This window comes from Cicer arietinum, chromosome 1, assembly GCF_000331145.2.
Source record: "Cicer arietinum cultivar CDC Frontier isolate Library 1 chromosome 1, Cicar.CDCFrontier_v2.0, whole genome shotgun sequence".
Classification (NCBI taxonomy): domain Eukaryota; kingdom Viridiplantae; phylum Streptophyta; class Magnoliopsida; order Fabales; family Fabaceae; genus Cicer; species Cicer arietinum.
The window spans coordinates 49,063,669-49,088,121 of NC_021160.2; the positions used below are offsets into that span (position 1 = coordinate 49,063,669).

Here is a 24,453-nt window from a genome sequence, read left to right on the forward strand (position 1 = left end):
TTATTATTATTATTATTATTATTATTATTAAACCTAAAATGCGTCCGAATAAAACTCCTATATTTGTTACATTAGTTGAAGTTTTCCCACCACAAATGTTTCCACGTCAATAATTTAATATATTTTACTTTTCTTTTTTTTGTTAATGTTAATAATTTAATATATTTTGATTGGTCAAATGAGAGGACACCCCAACAAGCAAACTAAGGAAATCCAATAAATTCATAACCATATTGATATATCTCACACTCAAGTGTAATTTATATATCACCATGTCACACTCAACCTTCAACCTTTCTTGCTACTACTTCATGCATCCACCACCATTCCAATCTTCAAACAAGTTCGTCACGTTGCATTAATTCACTACTTAATATTCATTTTCCTTTGTTTCTTCTATTTTCATGCATTCATGGAATTTATCTTTCCTGTTCCAGCAACTTTTTTGAGGGCGGGGGGATTCAACTTTTTTTGGTTTGGTAAGGATATTTCCTGTCCAATTTTATTTTTATTTTGTTTTGAGTTTATGTCTGGTATACTTTGTAGATTTACGTATAATGAGAAGTGTAGTGCACTTTCCCATGACTTTATTCTCAAATATATAGGGATGTTCCACGCCCCTCTCCTATAAATTATATAGATAGTTTTGTTTTTACTTAATATTATAAGATCTCGTCATTAAATGTTGTGCAAAAAGAATAAAATGGATCTCTAATTTGAATACACCTTAAAACTTAATTTGTCATAAGAACAAATTAAATTATACCCGAAAAGTTACCTCATTCAATAACATTGTGTGGATCATATTTTAAAATTTTGACATTAATCTATAATTATTTCATATGCTATCTGGATGAATAAAGATTAACATAGATATAATTGTATATAATGTTAATCTTGACGATATGAGAAATCATTATGGATTAATGTTCAAATTTATAGTTTTGATATATATTATAGTAGTTTTCAATCCAACGATTGATTTAAAAAAAATTATTCAACATGTTATTAGTGAATGAGCAGAATATATTGGTTAATCAGTTAAGGAGATGAGAGTTGACGCTAGACCTCCTTGTAAAGTGTTCAGTATGCATGTTAAGCTTATTTTTTATGAATTACTCTATGAATTGATATGTAATTTTTCTTTTTATGAATAGGTGATAGTGTAAGTGCATACTCATTAAACTCATTTTGTTTTACAGATGAAATGAAGGTGTTACTTATATTTTTGTCATATGATGCTTTGATTTTATGGTTGTTATTATTTGACATGACAAAGGTTAAGGAGCAAGGGTGTCGATGTTGGAGTATTAGAGTCAACAGAAGCTGAAGAGTTCCATCCATCAGGTAGCACTGTTAGAGTTTAGTTTAGTAATAGCATGATAATATCATTGATATTTATATATGGAAGCTCAATGTCAGTTTTGTGGGATTGTAAGAGCTATGATTTACTGCAAGCCAGATTGCGCTCGACTTTGTTTGCGTTGCGATGGCATTGTACACTCTGCAAATTCTTTGTCTCTCAAGCATCCCCGATCGCTCCTATGTGATAAGTGCTTATTCGGCTCGGCAATTGTACGCTGTGTTGATCATAAACTATCTCTCTGTCAAGATTGTGATTGGAATTCAAATGACTGTTTTCTATTGGGACATAAGCATGTGGTACTCACTTTCTTCACTGGTTGTCCCTCTTTGGCAGACTTATCTAGGATTTGGCCTCATTTCGTCGTTGCCAATTCATCGGACAGTGCTGCTTCTTGGGAATTACCTAGTACTAATACCTTGCCTAAAATTGATAGCAACATTGACCAACATTTGGAGCAACAACATGACAAGATTTGCTTCATTGGTTTGGGAAAGGCCAAGTTGGATGAAGAAGAGCCATGTGTACCTTGGCTTGAGAAATTTCCTATTTCAAATTGCACAGCATTTTGTAAAGATCAAACATTTTTTTTTAATCAAGAGTCAAAACAACCATCAAAGGTATTGATTGTGTTTCTACTAAATTTTTTTAATAAATGTTTTGGTTGGAATATCTGCATAGTTTTGTATGTTTGAAAAGCTTTTTTTAGGTCTAGAGCCTTGGAACAACCCGAGTAGAGTCTAGTGGACGCATATAAAGGGGGCAAAACTTTTTCAACGCTTAATGTTTCCCTTCGTAGGACTCGACCATTCACAGGACTCAAACCTGAGATCTTGCTTAAGAGGAACCATCACTCTCTTAACCCTTCTCATTATATGTAAATGTATGATTGATTCCGTGAGCCTGAAATCAAAGCATATATTTGTTTTTAAGTCTTAAAGATAACACACATTTGATTGCATATTAGTGTCTTTCATTTCTCCTTCATTTTAAAATTTCTATCATTCTATGTCAAAATGTGTTTCTGTTTAATATCTCTCAAGTATAAGGATTCAGTTGAATAAGAGTACTAGTAGGGATTTAGTTATATACGAGTACTAATAGAGATTTAGTTATATATGAGTACTAATAAAATTTGGTTGTTTAGTAATCTAGTATATATATATATATATATATATTTGATGTATTGCCAATATATTTAAAATTTAATAAATATAATTTTACTCTAATTCTTGAGATGGTATCAGAGCTCTCGATCTTTGAGAGCCTTGCTTCTACATGAACCCTAACCGCCTTTATGGTGGTAAACTTAGCCACCTTCATTGTGGTCCTTTTTGCTGCCTTCATTGTGGTTCCGCCTTCATTGCGGTTTCTATTTTCCTGACAACTTAGCCACCTTCATTGTAGCCCTTTTTGCTGCCTTCAGTGCGATTTCTATTTTCCTAAAACATTAGCCATGGTGGCCCTTTTTGCCGCCTTCATTGCAGCAACTTGAGATTTCTTTTTGACCTAATTTGCACTCCATATAACTCCTCTCATGACAACCTTGCAGATCTTCTAACTAATGTCTCTAACTAAAGGACTAAACAATAGCAACTTTGAAAGAATTGTATTCAAGCTGGGAATAGAGAACACCTATTCACCAGCTTAAGAGGGAGTGTCAAAATTTGTTTCTGTTTAATAAGATTTGGTTGTTTAGTAATTTAGTATAAATATATGTGATGTATTACTAATATTTTTCAATTCAATAAATATATTTTTACTCTAATTCTTGAGATTCTATGTACTTGCAAACTAAATTGAAGAGCACTCACAACAATTTTTCACAAAAACAATTTTTCAAAGGGTGAAAAAAACTACAATAATAACAAAATTGGTAAATTAGAAGCAGTAAGCTCTTTGCATATATTTGATCAATACTCATAAAGTTACTTTATTCTTCTTCTGAACAAAAGCTTATACAACTTTTTTTTTTCTTCTTCTTATTCTTAGATATGCCCTGATATCAACAAGGATGAAGCAATTCATGAAGGGACTAGTCTCTATGAAGGTCTCAATGTAGATGATATTCAATTAAATTTTGAAACTGTGAATGAAATTTTGGATTGCTCTCAAACTTCCACAAAATACAACCAAGAAGATGGAGGAATAGATTGTCTATTAATGGAAAATAACACAAAATGTAGCAGTCATATAATTGAGACTGCAGTCGAGGTTACCAGTTATATAACACATTTTTATCTTATCATTCTCAGTCTCTTAATCTCAAAAAAGTGTTACTTATGTAAATTTTTTTGTTAGGCTTCATCATCAGTTCAACAAGATTATGTAGATTATCAATCATCAGGGGCTAGTAATGCAAATTGTGCACTTATGACTCCTAGTTGCAACCAAGGCATGAGTCTTGGATTTCCTCAGAGTCAAATTCATTCAGACATATCCATTCAATTACCTACTATGATTAGTGGTGAAAACATGCCTAAAGAATTTCATGATGGAGGATTACCTCCTTGGGAATCAAATTTGGAAGGTAAATGTCCACTAGCAAGGGAGAAAGCCATAATGAGATACATGGAGAAAAAGAAAACTAGAACGTAAGTGCTTTTAACAGTGTATTTTAACCTTTTGGAGGTTCAATTGGAAAGTTTAAACAGTTGTGAAGTCAATTTTGAATTAAAGAGAGAACTTGTGGATAGTCGTTCAAACGTAGTATGTGGTAAACTAGTAAATTATCGAAAAACTACAACAGTCACTCTACTATAGGGAGACATATGCAAAATAGACCAAATTCTGATCAATTTTGTGGTTTGTTTTTTTGAAGATTTGATAAGCAAATAAGATATGCATCTCGCAAAGCAAGGGCTGATACAAGAAAACGTGTGAAAGGTAGATTTGTTAAAGCCGGCGAAGCATATGATTATGATCCTCTTTTGAGCGACAGCTAAACATATCATCCACAATCACAATCTTTTCCTTGCAAAGGAAGGTTGTCCCTGGACATTGTGAGAATATAATGTTTTGTTATCTATTCTTAAACAACAAAACTTTTTGCTTTATCTTATGTAAAAGGAATCAAAATTTTAATACATTTAGACAATTACTAAAAACTTGACTACTCAGGTGGTTGATACCGATATGTCAGAGCATTCAGCAAGTTAGTATTGCGGACCTACATACTATTTCTTGCTTGTTGAGGGATGTGCACGGCGATCGATCGACTGTCCCGATCCACGATGAAGTTTAACAGGTTAGAATGTGTTACTGTCTTAGCCTGTGTGTTACTAACACACAACACACAGGCTAATGAGGAATAAAAGGGAAACTAGTGTTTGGCAAGCAACAACACTCTTTTGCAAAAGTTACTGACTCAAAGATACTGACTCAATAATATCCTTTGTTGGAATACACCATTTTTCCTTCGGGAGTGGTAACATTTTAATCTTAATTGTACAAACTTTGGATTCATTTCTTTAGAGGGAACTTGTTTGAAATTTGAAATTTTGATTGATGTTTGTTTCCTTGAGTGTTGTGTATTGTTTGGCATTAAAAGTAAGTTATATGGTCAAATTGTGGTCCATGTGACAAGTTTATAGCATCAATTCAGATTGTTGACACTGGAAACTTGTGACATGTGACTTTAATCTTCAAATAGAAAAATATTGGTCTAGGTTGGTGGCATAATTACTAAAACATTGCAAACTTTGAGTTTTTTTTATAAGGAATAGAATCTAATAGATTTTTTGTTATGGATTAAGTACTGAAAAATGGAATTTTGGCTAAAGTATTACAAAGCTAAGCTACTTTTCTGAATTTACTTTTCTTTGCTTTATTCAATATCTTCATCATTACATATATAGTACTATTCATGACGAATATTCCATTGATATCTCCTTCTAGTACTTGCATTTCTTAACAAACTAGTGACTCATTATAACAGAATTGAGTAGATAAGAGCAGAGAGAAACTTCTAGATCCTACAACATGCAACTTGCAACAACTTAAAAGAACCATAAAAACGTTTGGAGAGCTTGTGACAACGCCGACTCACTACTGAAGTCTGTCATATGGTCTGAGTTTGACAAAAATCCAGTCTCCCACTTTGAATTGATGAGGGGTGCGCCGCTAATCAGCATAAGTTTTCGTCGTCTCTTGTGCTTTGAGCAGTTTGCCTTTGACAGACATGTTATAATGCCATTCCGCCCAATGAAGCACGAGCCTCCATTGTTTTGGCTTGTCATGAACGAAAGACCTCAAATATTGCTGCAGAATTTTTGTGACAATTTCCGTTTGACCATCACTTTGTGGGTGATAGGCCGTGGACATACGCAATTTAGTGCCACTGAGGAGAAATAGTTCTTTCCAGTGAAAGCACCGATTTGTTATGGATTAAGTACTAAAATGAAATTTTGGCTAAAGTACTACAAAGCTAAGCTACTTTTCTGAGCTTACTTTTCTCTGCTTTATTCAATATGTTCATCATTACATATATAGTACCACTCATAAGAAGTATTCCATTGGTACCTCCTTCTAGCACATGCATTTCTTAACAGACTAATGACTCATCATAACAAAATTGAGTAGATAAGGACAGAGACTTTCTAAGCACCACATTCCCATAGTGCAAGTCTTCCTCCTCATACGGTCCATCTACTTGATCCATAACAATTTGCATTGAGAAAATGTGTTAGTTGATAACAACCAGATGTAGCTAGCTTTACTTGGCAAATATATATGGTGCAGTTATTAAATGCAACTAGCTTAGTTAATAGAAATACCATACGTAGTTAGTAAATGCAGAAAAACGTAAACTTTTCAAATGATTACTATTTAGTTATGAGTTAATTTCAATTTACGGTGAGGTTTGTTTCCTTTATCTTGGCAAGGAATAAAGCCTAATGGATTTGAGTTGAGACAATGTCTTAGTAGATGAAACTAGCTTTAGTTAATACACAGACCGAGCTTAGCAGATGCAGACAAATTCTGGTTATTGATACAAATACTATTCAGTTGACTAATTTTAAATTTAAGGTTAGTTCCTTTCAATTATTTTAGTCATTTAATGTATTTTCTATGAGTATAAGTGTATATAAACAAAGCTTTTTTTGCAGGGAATGGAAGCTAATGGATTTGAGCTGAGAAAATGTGTTAATTGATAAGGACCAGGAACAAAGTCAACCGATGAGACAAGATTTACTTAGCAAACATATATGGTGCAATTAGTAGTTGCAACTAGCTTTAGTTATGGAACATACTAGACTTTGTTAGCAGATGCAGAAGACACAGGCTATTTATACAATTACTTCTAAGGTGACCCTCTTTCCCATCTCCTTTTTTGTATTGCGGAGGAGGTCCTTAGTCGATATTTCTATGCTAGTTCATGATGGCTTGCTTTGACTTGTGGCTGGGACAAGGGGAACCTTAGTTCCATCTCACGTTTTGTATGTTGATGATGTGATGATTTTATGTAGAGGAAAATCTCTCTAGTTTGAAAGCTCTAAAAAATTTTGTTTTGGATTATCGTAATTTTTATGGCCAAATTATCAACTAGATAAAATCTACTATTTATGTTGGTTCTATCCCTCCTCGAAGAAAAGCTATAATTGTTGATTTATTAGGTTTTAATTTTGGGGAGATTCCTTTTATAGATTTTGATATTCCTATTTTCAAAGGTAAGCCTAAGGCTATTCACTTCATGCACATTGCTGATAGAATTAAATCTAAATTTTCTGCTTCGAAGGCTTCTTTATTGTCCATTGCATATAGAGTGCAACTTGTGAAAAGTGTTGTTCATGATATGATGATATACAACTTTCTTATCTACTCTTGGTCTGTATCTTTAATCAATACTATCGATAAATGGATAAGAAATTTTGTTTACATCATGGCTTGACACAAAGTTTGCACTCCTATTAAGGAAGGATGCCTTGGTATTAGATCTTTGCGAGATATTAATGAGGCAATCATCCTCAAGCTATGTTGGAATATGAATACTTCTAATTGTGAATGGACTTCTCTTCTCAAATCAAGAGTTATGAGATTGAGTGGTCCCATATCTTATCAAGCATAAGGTTCGCATAACCAAAGAGAATTGTTAGTGGTTGCTTGAGCAAGGTGACAAGATTAATTTCTAGAAGGATCGACGACTTAGCTTCCCTATGGTTGAAAGTTTCAATATTCATGAGGAAAAACTTCACTTAATTTAGGCCATAGCGAAGGACTTCATCAGAAATAACAAATGGTATATTCCTCACTCTATTCATTTGAATTGTCCTAATATTGTTGATTTTTTGTAGGATGCTCATGTTCCTAATTTTAGGACAAACGATAAGTTAGTTTGGAAGCACATCAATAATGAGGAACTTTGTTTTCGAGATGCTTGTCTCTTTCAAAATTCTTCCCTTGTTGAGGTTTATTGGGCTAAGTTGATCTGGAACCCCTCTATTCAGCCATCGAGATGTTGATTTGGCGCCTCTTTCACTAAAAAAAGTTCCTACAAATGAGAATTTGTGTGTTAGAGGTTGCAACATTGTTTTTCAGTGCAACTTGTGCGACAAAACAATGGAGACTAGTCAACACCTTTTCTTGGATTGTGACTTTGCAAAGCATCTTTGGACTTGGCTCACATTTATTATTAGTTTTGCTATTGACACTTCATTTATTTATAATGTTTTTAGCATTAGTAGAAGACTTTGATCTCCCCAATGTAAGACTGTAGTTATCGATACTATTGTCAACTTAATTGATATGATCTGGTTTTGCAGAAATAAAACAAGGTTTAATAACAAATTGATTTCTCGAAACCCAACCTCTTATATTGTAAACTCCAATACTTCTCTTGTCGGAAATCTCTCTACTAGTACCTCTTTTTCTTTCATTCATGAATTTGTGATCCTAAAAGCTACGCTCCTTGTATTAAGGAGGTTATTGGGCACTCCTATCATTTCTTGGATGAAATGCAATATACATGACATAGCAAAAGGTTTTCATTGACCAACTGTTTGTCATTTAGAAATAACAATGTTATTGTTGTGAATTGTTTTGCTCAAAACTTACACATCACCTATTTTTCATGTTGAATTTATTGGAGTTATGTATGCAATTGAGATGGCTTTTAAAAAGGGGTGAATATCTATTTGGTTGGAAACACACTCTAAACTGTTGACTCTTGCTTTTAAAAATCTCGAGATTGTTATTTGGAGGTTATGAAATAAGTGGCTGAACTGTTTTAAAATAACTAAAATATACACTTTATTATTTCTCATATATTTAGAGAAAACAATTATTGTGCCGACAAGATTGTTTCCCTAGCTCTTCAACATAATGACTTTGTATGGTAAGACATTATCCCTTCTTACCTTTTAGAATCTTATAAGTGTAATGGGTTAGGACTTTTATTATTATCGTTTTTGCTAATACTTTTCAAGGATTTAACAATATTGCCTCCATAAGAATATTACTTCCATGTTTATTTAACTTTCATCTGAGCTCAAACTTACAACATGATATTTAATTTAATAATATTGATAATCCAAAACATAATATCCAACTTAACAATATAGACATTTGTTAATTGAACTAAATTTGTTAATTGAACTAAGTTGTAAGGATATTTAATCACATATTTGCTAAGATACTAAGATAGTAAAACCACAGTATATTAATCCCATAAGATGGTGTTCACTAAATCTATAAGAGAAAATTAAATATACTCCTCACAAAAAATCATCTAAATAGAAACGGTTGAAGTTAAAGAAATACAGAAATTATTTTATTAGTTCTTGAACACTTTATGAGTGTGCTAATATCAAGTCACATTGTTATGAGTTCTTAGAATGAAAGTTAGCTTTACTTAGCATTGCAAATGCAATTAGAAGATGTATCTAGCTACAAATCTGACACAATTAGTAGATGAAGAGAGACATAGATAATTGATATTGTTATTATACTTACGTGTTAATTTAAATTTACATTAGTTATTTTATGTTATTCTGGATATTTAATGTATGTCACGTTAGTCGTAAGTGTATAAATACATCTTATGTAATTCATTTCGAAGCAACGAAAACAAACATTTTTTATTCATAATAAAATGTTTCGACATTTTAGTGTTAAATTTAGCAAGATGCCAACTATAAAATCTTTTCAACAAGATTTATGTTTTGAAAACTTTATCTTTATTTGTCATCTTATATATAAGAATGCTAAATTTTATCGAATCTAATATACTAACGTGTTTTATATAAAAATGCTAGTGAACCAAAACTGCAAATGTATGACAGTATGAGTACTTGTTATTGTTCCTTTTCATTTAGCTTTCTATATTTAGTAATGTTGCACATTTGTAAGAAACCGATCAACTAAATAAAAATAAATAAATAAATAAAAAAGACGAGGGACAAGAAGGGGAAAAGAGAACGAAAAAAACCAATTAATAATTTGTTATGTGAAACTTCTAATATTCAATACAAATGAATTATTATGAAATTTATTAGCAATATAAATATTATCTTATTTTAATGACGACTTGATTACATATGCTTGAGAGACACGGCTTAAAAATTGCATTTGCAAGCAGCAACTCAGTAGTTTAATTATGCATATAATTTAGGAATAAATTATTTTTGAATCCTTATAAAATTTAAAAAAAATTATTTTTAATTCTTATAAATAAATTCTCACCTTTTTATTCTTTAAAAAAAATTCACTTTTAATTTTTATTTTAAAAAGTTTTTGTAAAAAATGATACTCTTATTCTCTAAAAATAAGTCTCTATTCATGTCAGAAATGGTTTTTCTACTTTGAAATTTATTTTGATTATAATAATAATAATAATAATACAAATTCAATTTGAATTAACTACATCTTTCAAAAATTAAAGAAATCTAAAACATACATATTGTCCTCCATCTACTTAATCTAGTTGTAATAGCAATTTTTTTATGATATATTGAAAGAAAGAAAAAACTCAATAATGAATTGTTATCTGAAACCTCTAATATTCTACACAAATGAATTGTTGTAAAGTTTGTCAATAATATATATAATATTCTCTTATTTTAAAGTTGATATGAAGTATATATGAATTAAGCATATATAATTTAATATGATATAGTCAATAATTGTAGTATGAGATGTCAAAAAGTACCATGACACATATGTAAGATACATTATTTTGTCATAGATTTGCTAACATAGTAAAACCATAACAAACCTGATTCCAAAATTTGTTTCTCTTCATTGGAATTGGGTTTGAATATAATAACAATCCTGAATTAACAACATCTTCCAAAAGCTAAAGAAATTTAAGATATTGGACATGTCTTTCATCCACTCAATTTAGTTATAGTGGCAACTTTTTTTGAAACTTGATATCGAAGAAAGTTTAACAAATTCCAATGCTCAACAATTCCATCAATGTATACCAAAAATATTTTCAATGAGTTATTTCTCTATCAACCAAGAAAAATAAAATAACCGTTGTAACAATTTTTAATTAGATTTTACTTATTTCTAAGACGGATTCTAAATTATTAAGATTCACTTTTCTTAGAAATTGGAAGGCTAAAACCAAAAAATCTAAAGAGAAAACATGAAAGTTAAAGAAAGATGGAAGTAATATTGTTATGAGTTCTTGAACACTTTATGAAGGAGCTATTATTAGGAAAGTTTCCTTTGTTCCAGCTTATGTTGGCAGGAAGAACCACCTCTACCGAGGCTCCAATAAGATATCTTCTCGTAAGGTTTTGACATGTGTTGCAAAGAAAGCACCTAATGTGTCTAAGGGCTAAAAAATTGGCCTCATGAACCCTTTTGTCACATTTTCTACATAAATATGCATCATCAGCTTGACAATATAATGAAGCTTGTAAACCACATAGCTCACAACATTTAGAATCTCTTGTTTTTTGAGGTGAAACACTCTCTTTAGTTGTTGGGAAGAAGTTGTGTTCTTTTGGTTCTGTTCCTTTGCACATATTGATATGAAGCTCTATGTGATAAATGAAGTTTGTGATAGATAGTTTCTTGAATTTTATGGTGTTGCTAATTGATAGATGAATAAAGGCCTTTTTATAAACAACCACAACATCTTGAATTTTCCTTCAGACAAATTCTTGTGGACAAGGACATGGATGCCACAATTTCAAGTAATCACGTGTCTTTATTTTACCCATTTGTCTTTTTTCAATTTAGTCATTGAAAAAAATGGAATATGTGACTCCACTAGTTTTGACAAAATAAAAGCTTACAAATAAATATTGATTAAAGTTTTTAAGCTTGAAGGGTTATTATGAGCCATAGTTTGTGAGTTGTTGAGTGGTTAATTATTAGGAAGATAATTTGAGGCTCATAAGAAGAAAGGTTAATTGTATGGTGTAGAATTAGCACCTTTAAATTTGTGACCCACCTAAACCCATTTGGTTGCACTTAAGGCCACTTGAAAATGGAAAACTAATTATTATTGACTTATTGGTATTGGTTGGTTAGTTGTAGAATTTTATACCATAATTTTTATGTTGGACCCATAAACTAATAAAGTGTGTACATTTACTAGACACAAAAGGAGAAGATGTCCTTGTCCACAAATTGTTTTTTGAGGTTGACAGATTAATCCACATGTGTGGTTGAAACCTGAAGAGCATCATATGTACCATTACCTTGATGCCACGAATTTTCATACGAATGAATCACTAGTGATTTGATTCGATGGCCAAAGAAATTAATAACCATGATTGAGTTTCGGGTTGTCACTAAAAATATCTTTAAATGCACGTATAAGGTCGGTCCATATCTAACGTTAATTTGTTGGACCTAAATTTTAAGACAATATATGATGATGATAATAACAATAATAATAATCATTAAAAATATTTGGTTGTAAATATGTAAATATATTAAACAAAAATATATAAATGATTAAAATAAATAATAAACTAGAATGAACACGGAAATAATTAACAAAAAAAAAATGAAAATCAGCTAAATATTGTCGTGTTTTCACCAAATACTAAGTAGTAATTAGTACTACTTTGGTCCAAAAAAGTTACTACTACTGTTTTTTCGAACAAATACTAATTACAATATTGTTTTTTATAATGGCAAGTTTATTAAATTTAATGATATTATTCTCGAAATATCTTTTACTAATTAATTTAGAATTTAAGATTATTAATGACACTTATATTAGCTGGTTGGTTTTATTTGATTTAATCTTCTTAATTAGCTTTAGATTTCGTTAATCCTTTGAATCGATTTGGTCAATATCCCATAATTTCTTTGTTATTCTACTTTTATTTTTTAATAAAATTGCTTGCCTGCATATGATGGATTGTTAGTAACTAAAGTCCTTACTTTATTGAGATTTCAGTTATTATAGTGATCATATTGCATGCTATTGTTTAAGAAAAGAAGATTATGCTATCTCAACAACATTTCACGACAAATGAAATAATTAGAACTAAAAAGTGAAGTAATTGCTCATAGGATTTGAAAATATCACTTCACCCTTTTTTTTTTAAAGAATCTAGCCGCAAAACTCAAATACATTAATGTATAAAAAAAGACATCTTGAGTTTAATATCCACACCCAAAATCATTCAATGTATCTATAGTTAATTTATGAGTTGTAGTTCAGAACAATAGATCAATAGACTGATTTTATACTTATGAAAATGCAAGTAAAGAACAATTATCAATCCACAATAATTTCAAATTAAACAGGGCCAACTCAACATAATAGACTGATTTTATACTTGAATAGTAAAGAACAATAAACTTTGACTCTCTAAAATCACACAAATCATATTACCTAAGACACATTTTAATGAGGTATTTTTGAAGTCTATAATAATATTTTAGTATAAATTACTATGTTTTTGTTTAAATGTTATTTTTTAGAAGTTATAGACCACAAAACCATTTTTAAAATTATTGTAATTGATTTTGTTTAATTTTTAATAAAAAAATCTATCTATATTTAATATTTATTAAGAAAATATTTAGATAAAATTCTAATAATTTTAGTTTTGAAAATAGTAAAATATACAGACACATAAACTCGTGCCGTGACCACGTCAAGTCTTTTTAATTAAAGCAAATTTTATTTTTCTGATGTCTAAAACATTAATTTCTTTGGACTAGCCATAACTTCAACAAAAAAAATATTGACAAACTTAGCACTTCGAAGTTTGAATTGTCGTCACTACAATATGTTTCATAGTTTTTTGAGTTTGTTTGCAGTTTTTTGTCTGTTTTCACTGAGCTATTTTATTTATTTATTTATTTATTTTAATGAGGGAATGAGAGTAGGAATGTATCTCTATTGTGTGGTTTCAAGGGGTAGTATTCATAGTTGAAGAATTTTGAGCTTTGTTGAGAGTTGTCACTTGGCAGAGCATTCAACTCAATATAATATGTTGGCATCTTTACGATCTTTTAAAACGGCTAAACTTTGAATTAAAACAAATTCAAAGTTTACATCTTAAATTAAATTAAACAAATCGATACAAATTTCATTCCACAATGTTGACGTGTACAAATATGTACACATATAAATGCCAATTCAAACAATACTGAATTTATTTATTTATTTATCCTATCTAGATTAATATTCAAGTTCAAGTTTACTTTACTCCCTAACAAAAGGGTAAATTTCATATTGAACGTTGCAACTTCCACCAACAACTCTGCCTCCTTTTTTTCCATCAGAAAAATTTGATAGTTCACTAATTGCATCATCAAGACACTTCTTACAATCAACACTAGTAAGGTCTCTAGTGCATTCACTTAGCCCATAAACTCTCTCTAATTCACCAATCTTCAATTCTCCACTAGCATAAAGTTTTTTATCCAAAGAAGCTTCATAAGCAAGTAAGCTCAATAAGTCCTTAGTCATGTTGTTGAATTTCATAGAATCTCCACTAACATTTTGTACATTTAATAAAGAGAATTTGTTTGTATTATCAATTTTGCCAAAGAAATCAATGTCCGAATACTTGAACATGCAATTATCGTACCATATAATAGCACCCTTATTGTATGGACAAAGATTTAGAATTTCTTTACTTGCATTTGAAACACAAGTTTTGCATTCTAAGGTTGTTATATCGCCACGACAAAGAGCAAGCCCATATGCTGGTTGGTTTTGGTATTGGGCCTGGCCCACTGATCCAATGCCAAAGCCCGTTGAAGGGGTTTTGTAGATAAGTGAGTTGATGAGTGTTTTCAAGTTTGATTCATAAGGGGTGTGAGGTGTGAAATTCTTAGAGGTTGAACATATGTGGAAGAGAGGATCGTTGAGTGCAAAAGATGTTTGGGGAATAAGAGCTAAGGTTAGTGAAATGAGAATAATTGTGAAGAAATTTGAGGAAGACATATTTTAGATGAAGGTGATAAAGGAGATTAATTAGTATATATTTTTTGATGGTTTGATATGAGATTGTGGAAATTAGAGTGAGAGTATTTATAGAAAAAAAATATGTTGGTTTTGTCTTTGAAGTAAGATTAAGAAGGTTGACATTTTCTATTGACCAATTTTTATTGATCAGTTACGGAGTACCACGTCAACATTGGACTGTGCCTTCATCATTTTATCTAGATTTGGTTTCTAAATCGGCAAAAGAGTGACATATTCAATCTTGTAAAAAAATGTGACAAATTCAAGCATGGATTGCTTCCTCTTAATAATCTTCAAAATATGGTGTATTTTTTATTAATAAAAATACGAATTTGAAGTGTTCCATATGAAGAAAAAAAACAATTAATTGTGATAAAAAATAATTAAAATTAATTTGGTCTATTTTTTAATATATTTTGTATGTATTGATTAAGTACTACATGAATTAATCAGGTGATAATTTTTGTTAAATTAATTTGTAGGATCAATATTGAGTTCTTGAAAAGTTTATCTATAGTGAATAATGAATTGATTACTTAAAAATCATGTGTCACATTGTAATTCATTTGAACAGTGTGATATAGGTTTATTATTGTAGATGTTCTCAATACTTTTTTTAATAAAAAAGTACCAAGCTAAAAAAATTACTAAAAATACTTCAATTCATCTCACCCTGTATCTTACAATTAGTGAGTTATTTGAATATTTTACAAATATTAAAAAGAGTCTTTATTAAAATATCGGTGTATTCATCGTTACCATTCATGTAAGATATTAAATTATAGTGTATAATTAAAAAAAGAAAGTAATATATATTATATTGTAAATTGAAAAGAGTCCTTTATTTTAGGTCAAATTATTTTTACTAATAAATCACTCCTTGAATTGGTGTGACTACAAAAAATATTGTGAAGTTGATAACTTTTAGTACATTAAAATCAAAATGTTTCTTGGGATAACTTTCCTTCATTGCTATGCGTTAAATGTATCAAGAGTTCTAAATATATAATCAATACAAAACCAGAGAGATTGAACTTGCTGATATCCATTATTAAACCAATGAGGTGCACTTAGAAATTCATCAAGTCCAAAGCATTCCTCAATCTTCCAAGCTTGGGTTGAACAGAAAGGAAGAAAGAAAAAAAATCATTGGTATAGCTTCAATAAGTCCCTTTGCTAATTTCTAGCATATATAAAACTTGGAATTACTTCTCCCAATGCTCTTCAAGAATTAATCTACTTAACCATATTGTAAGACATTTGACATATACATTTGTTCTGTCAATGCATATAAATCAATTCTTCATATTTGCACTCTCTAATTGCAATTTCCATTAAGTGACCAGAGTTAGATGGCAACACATCACAACACTGTCTTCTTGGAGCCTGCAACTATATATAAAAGTTAGCATTATTAACAAAGTAAAAATATGATCCTAAAATGTAGAAAGAGAAAAAACATATCTTATGAAATATCAATTAATGTCTAAAAAACACATTACCTGTTTACTGTCAAAATCTAACTTATTTGTGACAACTTTAATCACTTCAAGATTCTTCGACGTATCGTACGAACAATTTCGAAAAGATTTCTTATAATTGCTAGTAATGATACCATCTTTATCAGAAGATACATTGTCTAGATAAAAAATGTTTGGTCTTTTACAAGGATCATGATGAAGTTTTGTTGTGCTGAAAGTATATATTCCTGCCATAACAGTATTTTCTTTCCATGTCTTGAATGTTTCTTGCACCCTAAGAACATCAGGCAAAAGAACATTGTTTTGGAATAATTGAACTGCATATCCCCATGAGATTGAAATTGTTTGCGAAAATCGCCTTTCATAGCAAACTGTTTGTTGTAGGATTCTCTGAGAATCAACATTTGCAGCTTCAAATAAATGTTGAAGTGAGTTTGAATTTGTCATGTTAGGAAAGATTGCATCAGTAATATCTGGATGATGTAAGGACAACAATGGACTTAATGGATGTGCAGCCAATAAACCAAAGATATTTCCTCTTAAATCAACCTATTCCAATTTCATGATCACATAAATATATTCAATTAATAATAATAATAATAATAATAATAATAATAATAATAATAATAATAATAATAATAAAATGAATGAATCAATCACCAATTTAATTTATCGAATTCCTGAAATCAGCAAAACATTAAAGTCTAAAATAATGTCTGAAATTGAAAATTATGGATCACATTAGTTCTACAAAAATATTTTTAGGAACTAAAATAGATGATCTAAAAGTATTAATGTGATTTAGGATTTTAAACTTCAAATATCATTTTGAATTTTGGATCTAAAAGTATTAATGTGATTTAGAATTCTAAACTTTAAATATCATTTTGAATTTTCGTTAATTTTAGGAGACAAGACGTTTCATAAAATCATTAAGATTTCTTTACGAGAAAAGATGATAAAATAAGTTAATTAATCACTATAATGGCTGGATTTCTGAAATTAACAAATTCCAAAATTACATCTAAAATCGAAAAATTATCGATTACATTACTTTTACAAAAAAAAATTAGAACTATAATAATAGAGAATTGTAAATTGTAAGTACTATTTTAAATTTTTAGTGATGCTGTAGACTAATTAGTCTATGAAATCACATATTTAGTCCCCAAAATCGTTAGCAAACAATTTGTTTCCTAAATCACCAATTTATAAAAGAGCTAGTAACCAACAATTTTCAAAGTAATTATTACCTGATGAAAACCTGGTTCATATGTTAATCCAACACCAAGTTCTGTTATGCAAGAGAACACTCTAGCATCACTTCCATAAAGATGAGAATATCTTCTAATACATGAATCAAAAACCTTAGCCAATACATTTGCTAAAGAAGCACTTAAAGCAAAACCACTTCCACCAAAAGCCATTCCAAAACCAAAAACATGAGACGCTTCATAATTCTCAGAGTAAGCACCAACATAGTACCAATTCCTATGATCATATTTAGAAAGTGTCTTAACAAGATTCTCGGGAAAGAAAATTGTGTCATCATCACCAAACACATACCACCTAACATTAGAATGGTTCAATTCAACTGTCTCTTTCACGACACGCGCCACGCGGATTGCTGATCTTAATCCGCCTGGTTTATACGTGTAATGAAAATTGGAAGTGTCTTCAGAAACACAAAGAGGCGGTAAAGAAACATCATCGATATTAATTTTTATATCATTTTCTTCGACTGGAAGAGTATCTACAAAAACACAGCCTTTCATATTTTTATTGTTCCACCAAAGTTTGGAATATTTTTTCCTTTTAGGCCATGATATTCCACTTGAAGCAATTCCAAATATAAGATGATCAATAGTGGTGGGACTAGATTCAGTACTAAGTTGTGGTGAAGAATTACCAATGTTTAGTATTAGTATATTTGAAGTGGTAAAGAGTAGTATGGTTAGAAACAAGAAGAGAGAAATTGCACATAATGAAGATGAGATTAAAAATAATTTGGTTAGAGGTTGGTTTTTGATTAATGATTTCATGATTGATAATAAGGGAGGTCAATGAAGTTTATGAAAAAATGTTAACATAAATATAAATATAAGTATATATATAATTATGTGTAAAGTGGCAGCAGAATCGCGGCGTAAGAAAGGTAAGAAAATGGAAACTTAAAAGATGGGGAAAGGGTAGCATCGACATCCTTAGTTCTTACTCCTCCCTAGTTTTTATGTACTCTGGTCAATGAGGTGCTTCTTTGAAGTTGATTAAAAAGTGAAGAATATGTTATAAACTTATTAAAAAAAATAACTGAAATAAACCGATCTAAATAATGTAAAAAATAGAAATTATAAAATTTCTGTAACGAGATTTTTAAAATTTGTATGAGTAATCTGTTCTCCCTACCGCGTCATGCCATTTTGCCTTTTTGATTTTCATAACTACTCAAAAGGGTCGTTATAGTTGATGCCTTCGCCCATAATTGTGATTCTAAATTTCTAATTTTCATTATTACTCCTACACTTTTACTTCTTCTCATTGGTTCTTTCTAGGTGATTAATCAATCCAGTAACCTATCCTTCATCTAATTCATTCACTTATTTATCCATCCCATTCATTCCGCAAAACTAAAAATTCGTTAATGAGTTGGATGCAATCCATACATGCAATTTTTTCATATCAAAATAATTACAATTTTTTATTTATGTACATCCAATTAATTATATTTATATTTATTATAAATTTATAATATAATAGATATAATAAATTTTATTATAATTGTTCAAAAAACTAATTTTATTAATTAAAAAACAGTTTAATTTTTAAAAAAATAATATTTTTTATATAATTTTAAAACAACCAGTTTTTTTATATGATTTAAAATAAAATGTTTTATAATTTAAAAATTAAATAATTTCTGAAAATAAATTTATTTATTATTTTAAAAAACTGAAACTTTATTTTACATCCATTTTTGGTGATAAACTGAATTTTTTTTTTTTATTTCAAAAATCATTTTTTATTAACTTTAAAATAACTAATCTAATTGTTAATAAAAAAATTAAAAGTAAAAGTTATAATTTATTTATTTTATATTCATTTAATATTATATTAATAATATTGGTAGTGGTTAGAAGTGGTCGATTACTAGAGTTTTGATATTCCACGAATCGTCATAGCTCTATTGTAGTGGTCGGCGAAGTTCTGCTGTGGTGGCCGTCAGAGTTTCACCTCTGGCCGCACCAACCATCCTCTCTACTATTTAATTAATAATAAATATTTCTATTATTATATTTGTTTTAAAAATATTAAAATAACATTTTTTATTTCTTTAAAACATAAAAATAGTGTTTTTTTGGTTGTAAAAAAATACTGTTTTAAAAAATAATAAATAAAAATATTTCCAAAATATTAATTAAAAAACACATTTTTTAAATTAATATAAAAAACAGTATTTTTCTTTTAAAAAGTACAGTTTTTAATAATGATAAATAAGATTATTTTTAGAAATTACTAATTTTGTAATTTTTTTAAATAATGCAAATCTGATTTTCAAATTAATATTAAAAAAATTAAAATAAAAATAAAAAATAGAAAATTTCCATTTAAAGAAAATATAGTATTTTATAATAATAAATAATATTATTTTTAGAAATATTAACAAATATTATAATTCCTTAAAAAATCAAAGATTATTAGTTTATTAAAATGCTCAAACAAAAATATTTAAATGGATTAGATATTTAGATGGATATTCATCCATTGAAAATATAATAATACATGAATTTTATTTTAAATAGATAGATTGAATTAGATGTTTTTTTAAACTTTTTAGTAAATTGTTAATAAATTAATAAATTGTTTTGATCAATCAATTATATTTAAATCCATTCAATCCATCTATTTTGCCACCTCAAACTTTTCCTCAATAAAATCTTTCTCACCTAAATAATATATAATATATGTCTAAAATATATGACAATGACACTCAATTCAATAGCATGTGGTTCTCATTCACGCGGATTCAAACAACGGGACTTTCTTAATATTAAGGATTATATAACATCTGCTCCGTTCCGTGAATTTGTTTTTTACAGGAAATAATGAAATAGGTCCGTTCCAAATAAAATAAAATTAAGATAAGATAAGATAGAAAAACAAAGACTAGTTCGGGTAAATAATTAAAAATAAATGATTATTTTGTTATTATTGTATATCATTACTGATTCATTCACTTAAAAAAATTTATCAATCAGATCACTAATTTAATAATTTATAGTTTGTAAAACAATATTATGAGTTACAACTTTATAATGAATTGTCAAGTGACAGTCATATGAATAATATTTGGCATCTCGACTTAAGATCAATTTGGATTTGTTTTTATTTCATCTTGTCCTTAATGAACCAGCAACTTATCGAATTTGATCGGATTAAAGGACGGATTAAAGTTTAAAATTTTATCCAATCAAATATTATACCAAATATAATCCATCTTTTATACACCCCTACTTAATATTGACAACCACACATATGAGTCAAAACACAATCTCAAAATTAAGATAATCAATATCTTTATAGAAAGCTCAATTGATAAATTAAATGATATTCAAAGAATCTCGAACTCAAACTTCAAAAAACTTTAAAACAACTAATACTACCACTAACTTATTAAATTTATATATAAAAAATAAAAATAAAATAACCAATCACATTTGAAGAAATAGCTAAAAATAAGAAACCAGATTTTGAATTTACCTAAAAGGAATGATTAAATATTAATCAACGCTTGGATTTGTGCTAGATTTAAAAGTAACTCTAGAAGCAGGGGACATTAGTTTTTTGATACCGAACATGTCAAGCCGTAAGCCAAAGTTGACATGATGTTCCACAACTCTCAAGTAATAGTCAGAAATATCAGCTTCACAAATTGCTTCTCAAACACAATGTAATGATAAAAAAATTCTCTATAAATAGTGTAAACCATCAAACAAAAATAAATACTTCCTAATTAATCACTTTCATCCAAAATGGCTTCCTCAAACCTCATTACAATTACTCTCTTCACATTCACCTTAGCTTTTCTTATTCAAACATCTTTTGGAACCGACCCACTTTTCCATTTTTGTTCAAACTCAGGTAACTTCACAGCCCATAGCCCATATGAATCGAACTTGAAAACACTCCTCAACTCACTTATCTACAAAACCCCTTCAAAAGGTTTTGGTGTTGGGTCAGTGGGTGTGACTAAATACCAAAACCAACAAACATTTGGGCTTGCTCTTTGTCGTGGCGATGTCTCGGCCTCAGTGTAAAACATGTGTCTCTGAGGCAACGAAAGAAATCCAAAATATTTGCCCATACAACAAAGGTGCAATCATATGGTACGACTATTGTTTAGTCAAATACTTGGATACTAATTTCTTTGGCAAAATTGATGATACCAACAAGTTCTATATGTGGAATTTGAATAAAGTAAGTGACCCTAGCACGTTTAATTACAATACTAAAGTTTTATTGAGCCAGCTTGCACAAAAAGCTTCTATGAATCCTAAATTGTATGCAACGGGAGAGGTAAAGCTTGAGAATTCAAAGAAACTTTATGGGTTGACTCAATGCACTAGAGACATTTCTAGTGTAGATTGTAAGAAGTGTCTTGATGATGCAATTAGTGAACTTCCAAATTGTTGTGATGGAAAAGAAGGAGGGAGAGTTGTTGGGGGAAGTTGCAACTTTCGATATGAGATATACCCATTTGTCAAAGAATAGATACTAGCTAGGTTGACTTTCTTTGTAAAAAAAATAGGTTGACTTCCTTGCCAATAAAAATAACCTTGTATACGATTACGTATTATATAATGCATGGATGAATAAAATGTGAAATTTTCTTTCACATTGAGACATTAAAATCTTGATTAATCTATTATACTTGATCACACAGCAAAAAATTAGTTATCGTATTTTTTTAAAGTGGTATTTGGCACATCATTGTGTTGTGTGATTCAAGGTGAAAGATGTCTTCACACGCCTATGATGGAGAAAGGATTAGGTTGATTTAAAAAATTACTTCTATTAAGAGTATACTAGATGTTAATTTCTGCGTTGCGCACTCAAATTTAATATATTAGTGTGTATAAAGTAATAATAATATACTATTTAAAAGTAATACTATTTTTATTTTAGAGTAGAATATACTCAAGTGTTTATGTGTCTAAAAGTAAATATATTTTTGAATAATTATATATAAGTAAAGTTTGTTTTAGTACAAAGAAAGAGGTAAAATATTGTTGATCAATACAATTCATGCAAAATATATTGAAATGTGAGATAATTTATAAGATTTTACAATTTTAGAGATGCAATTCTTGTCTTTAATATTTTTTAAATGTGGAATTCGTTAACTTTTTGGTTTCATTGAAGTGTTCCTTTTAGTAATAAATTTGTTAAATAGTTATGCATTTTTTTATTGTTAAAGTTGTACATTTAATTATAATATGTTTTTTATTTTATATAATTTATATTAGTTTTAAAATATTATATTTATAAATTTAAATTTATGTACTTTTTTACCGTTTCAATTTTATATGTTCATCGTAATTATGTTAATCTCAGTCTAAACATGCACTAAATGATATATGTGTGTCTTGCAGTTTATTATAACATTCATTTGTGAGTGGTAGTTTGTTAAAAATAATGTTCATAATAACATATAGAAAGAACATTACAAAGTAAAATAGAAATTTATTAAGGTTCAAAAACCTTAAATAATAACAATGTTTTTTACATAATTAAAATGTTAATTACACAAAATTGTCAAACTAAATAAAAATTCAATACATAATGTAACAAATTTTATAGTTATGGTCTTTTAGATGGAGAACAGTTTCAATTACTTTAACTATTGTTTCGTCTAAATAATTATAATGTGAAATGAAATTTTTAAATGATTATTTGACATAGTCAACAAACTTCAAGAATGAGTTGCAAAAAATTATAGAAAGGAAAACTTTGTGGATGTTTAAGACATAAAAAATTTCGAGTGAAATAGTTAGAAGATATTCATTTCTAAATATTTAATATTATTCATTTTTTTGTTTCGATTATAATTTGTGTTTTTTTAATTATAAAAAGAAAAAAATATATTATGAGAGACGCATTCAACATCATAGAGAAAAAATTCACCTTCTATGCAATAATAATTATATATGATCTTGAATAATAATTGACAACAAATAAAATTGAAATATTTGTGAATTGATGATGTGTCACACAAATAGATGTAGCTTGATTTCATTTTATAATGTCGTTATCATGCTTGAAATGAGAATGTGCAAGAGAGTGGTTGAAAAAATAAGATAAATCTTTATGTTGGGTGTATGTAGTCGAACTTGCATTTGTGATGCTTTGAAGATATTGGATAATTTGTTCTTTTATGTATGAATTATTGAAATAAAAGTTTTGATGAGTAATTATAATCTTTTAAGTGTATTGATAAATTATTGAGTGATAAATTAAAGTTGAAATTGCATAACGTATGAAATAATTGTGATTGGATGAACAAGTAAAAAAGTTTGTGTTATATATTAATTAAACATAATAGAAAAGAAATAGAAGATGAAAAAAATAATATGCTTTTAGAAGGTGCCACATCAAAAAATTTGTAGGTTGACAAATATTAAATGATGTAACATAGATGAAGATGAATTATTACAAATAAAATTTAGAATTCTATTTTAATATATTATAACAGATTTGGTAGTCAAGATAAGAGAATAAGTTACGAGAAACAATTTTTATCTCAATTCAATGTTTTATGAATAAGTGGTATATGATAAATTAATCATGAAATTATCTTATCATGTCTCTGTAATTTAAATGTTCTCATTTACTCTTATAAAAGTAATTTAAAATATAAAAAAATTAATTTAATTAAATAGAAAATATATATTAAAATAAAATAAATAAATAGAAGTTTATATTCTTAAAAAAAGAATTTTATATTAAATTAAAAATATATAAATATTAATAACTAATTTTTAAAATGTGTACGATTTTATTAGTAGAGAAATTTATTTCATTTTATATAATCTAAAAAATTATAAATCTATTGAAAAATTATAAATGCATCTATAATATTAATAATAAATTTTGTCAATTTATAGAGTTTAAAAAAATAAAAAAATTATTTTATTATTTATTTACTTTGCATCTTATCC

General features: G+C 28.6%; 4 protein-coding genes across 5 annotated transcripts; 2 read left to right on the forward strand and 2 right to left on the reverse strand.

The window, feature by feature from the left end:
* Positions 1-270: 270 nt before the first annotated feature.
* On the forward strand, positions 271-9,182 carry LOC101499105 (putative zinc finger protein CONSTANS-LIKE 11). Its single transcript, XM_073366220.1, has 6 exons — positions 271-479; positions 1,280-1,983; positions 3,356-3,577; positions 3,665-3,957; positions 4,185-4,365; positions 4,484-9,182. Exons 2-5 carry the CDS (start codon positions 1,405-1,407, stop codon positions 4,306-4,308), a joined length of 1,218 nt encoding a protein of 405 aa, XP_073222321.1. The 5' UTR covers positions 271-479; positions 1,280-1,404; the 3' UTR covers positions 4,309-4,365; positions 4,484-9,182.
* Positions 9,183-13,846: 4,664 nt separating this feature from the next.
* Positions 13,847-14,791, reverse strand: LOC101493672 (antimicrobial ginkbilobin-2-like protein). Its single transcript, XM_004487315.4, has one exon. It carries the CDS (start codon positions 14,733-14,735, stop codon positions 13,989-13,991), a length of 747 nt encoding a protein of 248 aa, XP_004487372.1. The 5' UTR covers positions 14,736-14,791; the 3' UTR covers positions 13,847-13,988.
* Positions 14,792-15,601: 810 nt separating this feature from the next.
* LOC101493127 (uncharacterized) lies at positions 15,602-18,659 on the reverse strand. 2 transcript variants are annotated; one of them, XM_004487313.4, is made up of 3 exons: positions 17,491-18,659; positions 16,259-16,786; positions 15,602-16,148 (listed from the first exon to the last, which is right to left on the reverse strand). In XM_004487313.4, exons 1-3 carry the CDS (start codon positions 18,277-18,279, stop codon positions 16,038-16,040), a joined length of 1,428 nt encoding a protein of 475 aa, XP_004487370.1. In that variant the 5' UTR covers positions 18,280-18,659; the 3' UTR covers positions 15,602-16,037. The 2 variants fall into 2 exon arrangements, with proteins under 2 accessions (XP_004487370.1, XP_004487371.1); XM_004487314.4 differs by having other exon boundaries at positions 15,602-16,142; positions 17,491-18,657.
* Positions 18,660-21,225: 2,566 nt separating this feature from the next.
* On the forward strand, positions 21,226-22,130 carry LOC101492798 (antimicrobial ginkbilobin-2-like protein). The gene is given in 2 exon segments (XM_012716688.3): positions 21,226-21,545; positions 21,547-22,130. Coding segments are annotated over 2 exon segments (738 nt in total). The 5' UTR covers positions 21,226-21,267; the 3' UTR covers positions 22,007-22,130.
* Positions 22,131-24,453: the final 2,323 nt, after the last annotated feature.